This window comes from Arctopsyche grandis, chromosome 12 (genome assembly GCF_051622035.1).
Source record: "Arctopsyche grandis isolate Sample6627 chromosome 12, ASM5162203v2, whole genome shotgun sequence".
NCBI lineage: Eukaryota > Metazoa > Arthropoda > Insecta > Trichoptera > Hydropsychidae > Arctopsyche > Arctopsyche grandis.
This window is the reverse complement of record NC_135366.1, coordinates 10,566,832-10,574,619: the sequence shown is the minus strand read 5'-3', so window position 1 is coordinate 10,574,619 and position 7,788 is coordinate 10,566,832. Positions and strand designations below refer to the sequence as shown.

The following is a 7,788-nucleotide window of genomic DNA, read 5'->3' as shown; positions in this document are numbered from 1 at the left end:
TTGTCCAAATCGCCACACACGTAATCAACGTCTGTACACGATCACGACACGAACAATGGTGTGTAAAATAGAAAACTTTCCTATGTAGAATATGTATAGACATACATATAAACTCCATTCAAAATCTACGCCAAGTTTCCGTCGGTGTCTCGTAACTGAACCATTATCTCGGAGAATCTATTATACATATGTACATGAGAATCTATTATACTATTATACTGGTACTGCATGCACTTCTATGATTAATTATATTTTACAATGCTTAGCTTTCATATTAAATTAAATTTTATTAATCTTAAAATGAATCCTATTTTTTATTTTTTTATTTAAATAATTGGAAACAAAAGTTTTTTCTTACTATAAAAAACCTGACTTTTGTTTTTGGATCATGACTTTTTTCAACGATAGTTTCTTCTCGTTGAAAAATGTCGAATCAAAACAGGATACTTATATGCATATGCATATGTACATACATACTTAACAAAAAAAATCTATAATATGGACCATAAAGCATTGAGTGTATTTTTAAGGCTGCCTATCATCCGCAGATGTTCAGTTAAAACGAAAGTAAATTACTTTGGCTTTCCTTTATCTTGTTCTTTAAACAATGAAAAAAAGAGATTGAACTTAAGTTTAAAAATAAAATAAAAAAGAGCGACGGCTTTACGAGACAAACCCTCCATGTTCTTCGAACATACTCGACCCGTATACTTCTTTAACTTTTTTTCAAAAGACTTTTTTATTGTTTCAGATCCTTCAACAAACCTCGATGATCCCTCAGTGAAGCACGAAAATAGGATTAAAAATAAATCAAACATGTCGCTACCGAGCGAAAACGTTGAAGCTGCGGCCAATTCGGGCTACATCAGCAACGATGAAACGTCGAGTCTTCTCATTCATACACCAGCGGTAACAGTCATCACTTCGGGTCCAAGCGAAAATGAAACCAATGGACCGTCGACGACCATCAAGCAAAACACTTCCAAACCAGTCCTCATGCGCCAGGATTGCACCTCTAAATATCTATCCACCTCGCAGCACCCACAACTATCAGGCAGCGGTGGATTGGGAGGCAGCGAGGAGAGTCAGACCTCGATTCGAATCGAGGAATCGAGCACGAGATCAGTGCCTGATATAGAATTGCACTGCCGACAGAACACGTCGACCAGCAGCATGGTGATAGGAGACCGGCAGCACGTGTTCACATCTCCAGTTATATCAGTACCGGGAAACTGCAGGCATAGAGGTTCAGTCAGTGGATATCAGTTAATACCACACTCTTCATACTCGAGGTGTAGAGTTTGTGAAAGGAGGGCTTCAACTACGCCGATTTCGTCTTTGCAACTGGCCAGGTCTGTGTCCAGGGAAAGTGTCAGATCTGCCTTGCATTTGCCGTGTTCTTGTAATATTCTACACACTGCTGGCACGTGTCCCGCCTTACAGCCTCCCACGTTATTGCTGACCACGTCTCCGAACAACAGAATCATCAGACAGAGCTCACAGCCGGAAGCCAGTGCTATTACCTGTTGCGGAGGACATTGTGCTCATCAACATCACGCCCCTAGCGCTTCTCTACGACAACTACGGGAACCTGGAGATGGTATTGCAGGAATTGCAGCAGATTCGCTCAGGATCAACGGAGCTATGAGACAGTTTAGACAGGTGGATATATTTTCTTTTTATTTAATTAATTATAAGACAATTTTCTTCCGTCTATTCCAATTTTACGCTTTTTTTATAATATTATATTGGTGCATTTTTCAAAATAAACTGTAATAGTTACAAAAGGTATTCATAGATGTCGGGCAAGTATTAAATTTAATTTATTATTCAAACAGAAAGAAAATGGTATGAGACTTTGCTTAACTAGTTGTATTATTCATACATAGGTGTCTATAGTACACAACATAAATTGCTTAAAATATTTATTTTAAAATTTATAAAAAAAAATCATTTGAAATTTAAATATTATATATATGTATATTAATATATTATTAAAATATTAAATAGAAATTTAAATTAAATTGTTTAATTTAATTTATTTATTCCGTTTCTAGAAAACATACATATAAAAAACTATAAACGCGTACTTAAAATACAATCATATTTAAAAACTGCTTTTGTGTAAATGCACATATACAGAAATTAATAATAATTGATTTTAATTAAATTACAAAATAAGGGATGATATTCACGTATACATTCAGGTGGAAACTAAACTCTTATCACGAGTCGTTTCTTGAATTATTTATCGTCAATAACACTACTAAGGGATCATTGTCGATTCTTTATACAAACATATATAAAATATGTACATAAAGTAGTAGGTCAAGGAACAATATATTGATGACATATATCATTATAATTTCAGAAAACAAAAATTATTTAATGTGCTATTTGTACTGAAAATCGTATGCACTAACAATTCTTAGGTATATTAATTAATTAGTATATAATAGTCAGTCGCATGTGTTTTGCCGCTCATACATATTGTATAATACATACTTAGAACACATAAGATGTATTTATTTATTAATTTACTTACCCGCTCAAATAAGAAATGGACAAAGTTACGCTCGTCTGCGGAACGGACGAACGCTTAGGCGCTTTTAATTAAATAAGAACTTTCATGCGGGAAATTTTCCGGAAGTCTTCCCTGAAAACGATGGACCAGTCGACAGAAACGATTTACAGATATAACGATGCTGAAAGTTTCACTTCGCGCCGACCTCTACTTCTACTACCTCTACCGCCCGATTCGCACATTTTACCCCTATTTGTATTTACTTTAAACTTTCTGCGAGTGTTCAACAACATCCCTTTGTTTCGCTGAAAACTTTCCGCATACACAGACACACATACGCATACAATTTACTCGGATACGTTAAAATAATTGTGTGTAGACTTGAGATATCTTAACGGGTTACAATATTGCCGCGAGACGTTACTTGAAAACTGGGAACAACTTTGTGTGTGTTCTCTTGACACTTCTTACTTTGAATAAACATATGTTTGACGTCAAAAATATGAAGTATTTAATTGAATATGCGATAATATGAATGACGTTTGAATTCAATTAAATCTTGTTGGGTAAAGGTTTTTATGGGCCGCGGCGTATCACGTTGCTTTTATGCGTGACTTTTATGTAACAGCGTACTAAAATATTATTTTTGGTATAAAAATATCACTTCAGATTATAACACGGAACGACAGTCATATTTCTATAAATTGCGATGAATTCCCACTGAATGTAACAAAAAAAAAACATAATTTTAGTTATCTATTACAATATCTCTTTACATTTTATATTATGGTTTTTTACTGATTCATTTGCTAGTTAAAATCATATTATAAATTAAAATAATCTTAAAATCAATTTTTCAAATACCAGCTCATTTCTAGCCGGCAACTGCACGTAAACGGCAGTACGAAAAATATTCTTTATTACATTCTATAGTAACTAAACAGCAGCAACTGACACGATCTATTCATATTATACGACAATGCATGTCACCGAAATATATCAAGCAGAAGCGGTTTTATTTGGCCGTCATAGTGGTGAGTGTACCCGTACTAACAAAAGTGCTGCCAAGCGCATATGGATATTGTCGGAAACATTGTGTTGCGACAATATTGAGTCGATGATACGACGCAAGCAATATTGTGACGTATTGTCGCTCTCTGTGATGTGTATGTAAGCCGATTTTGCCTTGCACTCGACCAAAACAAGTATGAACGTGCTGAGAATGGACGGTGCTGTATACGATGAATAGAAGTAGTCTTTTCCGTGCAGTATCATGCCGAGTTGACGTGCAGTGCTGGTTAATATAAACGGATCTTTAAGATGTATTCATACTATCCAGCAAGTTACAGCTACAGCGCAGCACAGCAGCTCACGTAAATGACAGTTTCTATTCATACTATACAGCAATGCATGTTTCGGTTGAGTTCAAGGTAAAATCGGCTTATATATAGGTATAACCAGCAGCATTGACTAGTGGTTAGCATATCTTGCTATGGTCAGTGTGGTTATGAGTTCGAGTCACACTGGTTGCTGCTGGCCAGACTTTGGTTTGTGACCGGGTCGGTCGTTTCCTATCAGAGTTAGCCAATTTTTCTGATTTTCATTGAAACGATTCCTGCAAAATTGGCTTTGCCCTCCCCATTTCTCTCGCGAATTCTTGAGTTATTATGTTATATCTCAAGGTTCGCCGGGTTTCTCTTCATAAATGTATCTGTGGATTATTGTTGTATAAAATTCGTATTGTTGTATAACTGTTTGTTGATTGTATCGTATACGATGTTTGCAATACATTTTGCTATGTTTGACCATAGATGCCATGTATAATTTCGAATTATGTAATAATTTGTATCAATATATAATTTGGTGTGTTTCTTGATATGTATAGTACACTCGTTGCATTGGAGCGATCGGTAATTACGAGTGTACATAGATTGATTGATTGATTGAATAAAAATTATAATAAAACAAACTGCAAAGCGCAACAGTACGGTGCAATATTGCTTGCGTCATATCGTCGATTCAGTTTTGTCACAATATGACGTTTCCGAAAATATTCATTTTCGCATGCGCACTTTCGTTAGTAAGCGTGCTCTCGCTACTATGACGTCACGTCGAGCGTACATATTTCCACAGTGGCCAAATAATACCGTTTCTGCTTGATACGTTTCGGTGACATGTTCTGCTGTATAGTTTGAATAGAATTTTTCGGCTATTGTTGTTACACTTTATGTCCATATAAAATGTACCAAAGAATACCGTTTATATTGCTGGTTGCTTTCAGTTACCGGTACGTGTTGTGCTAATATGAAAATTAGGAGTCATAGATATAATAAACTACAATTTTTACACTATTCTATGTACATATATTATGAAAATTATTCAGTGATGAATAATAGCCATTGTGCAATAGCCGGTATTAAATAAATGCAATAAAAACTATATAAGTATATTAATATATGATTTTATGAGGGTTCACTTTGTATGTGGAGTCTGTTGTCATGTTTTATGGAAGTAATCCGGTTCGAAAGCTCTCCAGATATCATCTTCTGGTCGATGCTCGACAGACCAAACTTTTTATAGCTTTCTTTAGATAATGCGATATACACACCGACACATACATACATACATCTATACAGACACTTGCACGTACATTCTCAAGGAAAACCTTTAGTGTATTTGTTCGACAGTAAAAGCTTCCCGTAGAGGTCGGTGACATTATTCGCATCCAACTTAATTTCGGGTGAATTGCATTACCAACAAACAGTGTCGTATTCTGTAAGCTTGTCGCACAAAATCGAAAAATTCCAGCACTAAATTCGATCGTATTTCTGGACTGACTGTAAAACGGAATTGAACCATTCACGAAATTTAACCAACGTCGACTATTTACTAAATTATGTGCAAAAGATCTCCTAACATGAAGTAGTACGTATGTATATATACATATGTATATGGAAATACATATATATTTTATTTGAAATTGTTATATAAAACATATTTTCGATTAACTTAGTTATAATATGATCTTATATCAAATAATGACTGTACAAAATAATACGACGAAATAGACAATTCGATGATGAGATAAATCCAAGAATAGAATCAATTCTCAAAGGAGTTTTATTAGGGCGGTTAGTCGTACTAATGCTTCATAAGATTAATTTATTAGCTTAATATGTACCTACATATATGTATATAAAAAATACTAATATCATCCATTCCACGTTTCAATTTCGATTACATTAATTCTATATTGGTATTGGTATTAATTCTATATTGGTGTAGTAAAATTGTATTTAATATTATCCATATATGTATGTATGCCTGTACGTCCTGACGAAAAAGATATTGATCAATGTGTTTTACCAATAATGACGTATGGATGTGAAATTTTGACATTTAATGCTAAGTTCCTACGCAAAGTCCAATGCACTCAAAGAAGTATGAAACGTTGTATGCTTAGCATAAAGAGGAAAGGCTGGAAACGGAATACGTGGGTGAGAAGTATGACAAGGGTTGTGAATATAGTGGATAGAGTGAAGAGATTGAAACGGCAATGGGCAAGCCACGTGGCTAGAAGAATGGACGAAAGTTGGACAAGAGAAGCGATATAATGGTACCCGAGAGAATACAAAAGGGTAAAAGTAAAACTGCAGGGAATATGGGTAGACGAAATTAGGAAATTTTATCTACTTGTGTGGGATGAGATGGATTAGAGTTTTACTAAACAGAGACGAGTGGAAGCGTGCTGGAGGGGCCTTTATCCAGCAGTGGATGGTGAATGACTGTAGATGATGATGATGATGTATGTATGTATATATGTATGTACGTAAGCACAATTCCGAATCGAAAAACAATGAAAATGTAAATGAAAAGTTGTAAAATGCAGTTATATCGTTATCGCAAGGGATGAATTTTTCCGTAATAGATATTTGCATATAACGGTTAACGACAGCGTTAAACTGATGTAAATAAAAACGGTGATATAACCAGAACAGAGACAGGGTGTTTCAGAATAACGACGAGACGGCGACAATCATCGTACGAATAACTGCCTAACATTCAGAAGTCCTCAACCCTTAACCGAAACCAATGAATATTTATATAAATTAATACAATAGGATGAATGTATCATTGTTAAAATTTTAATATATAGATTATTTCAATTCAAAATCTAGCCAAATTATATAAAGACATATACATATGTACATACATAGATCTCACAGTTGTTGGTAAATAATTAATTTCAAAGTCAACTATCTCCTACGAATCTCGAAAGAATTCGGGTCATTTTCACAACAGACCATTTAGTCAATCCACCACTTGTATAAAACAAAAACAAAAAAATCTACTACCCTCGCTTTTCGCGTTACAAACCCCTCGTTTCAGATGTAAGGAATGGTGGCGTACATATACCGATTATGACGCGTCGTAAACAAACGGTTTTACTGTTTAAATTAAAATCGTCCGCAATGCGAACACTCGTCTGTCTGTCCGACTGTCCGTGGCCGTTATTCTGCGAAACGGCCCATTAAAACATTAACGCCGTACCGTCAGTATAAAGCGCCAATATTCGTTTCAAACCGATCGATTTCGCATCACATTTCAACGTATACGAATCAAAAATTATACATAATCGAATTTAGTACATTCGTATATGTTATGTTTAATTTTCCTTTCTATTTTGTATTAGTATAAAAATCGATATCAATTCTATCTTTGCGTGTTTTCCTTTCATTGTTTTACATTATTATTTCAGAACGGTCATCCCTTTAGAAAGTGGGTCACTATTCAATCAATTACTGTCTAGGAAAGAATAACACACATCCAAAGAAATTATTATAAATTCTTTTTGCATCTGCTTTCAAAAAAAATTCTGCCAATTCAACCTTTGAACTCATTCACCCGCGTTATATTCGGATTCGTATAGATTTCCATCCATCTAGCTGAAAGCTACAATAGAATTGAAACGTTCGCCATCCAATGCATTCGAATAAGGTATCTGCTACAAGCAAAATGCATTATGACCACTTCAAAGTGAAATTTCCAAATCCGACCTGTCCTTTGGCAGACATTTTCCATCTCGATATGTGGCTGCATAGTGACAATGGGAAATTGTCTGCATCGCGTGATAATAATGGACTTTTATAATAAGCAAATGGATGAAAAGTCTTCTCATAAATAATCAACGAATCAATATAATACGAAAATATAAGAAATAAATGAAATGTTTTGAATTGATACGTGAAGCTTTTAAAAAGACG

General features: G+C 34.7%; 1 protein-coding gene across 1 annotated transcript in view; it reads left to right on the top strand.

Annotated features, from left to right (window-relative positions):
* The first annotated feature begins 816 nt into the window (after positions 1-816).
* The window catches only part of SK (small conductance calcium-activated potassium channel), a 216,065-nt gene continuing 209,093 nt past the window's right edge, over positions 817-7,788 (top strand). The window contains 1 exon segment of the mRNA XM_077443312.1: positions 817-1,662. Within this exon segment, the coding sequence (XP_077299438.1) occupies positions 817-1,662 (846 nt within the window).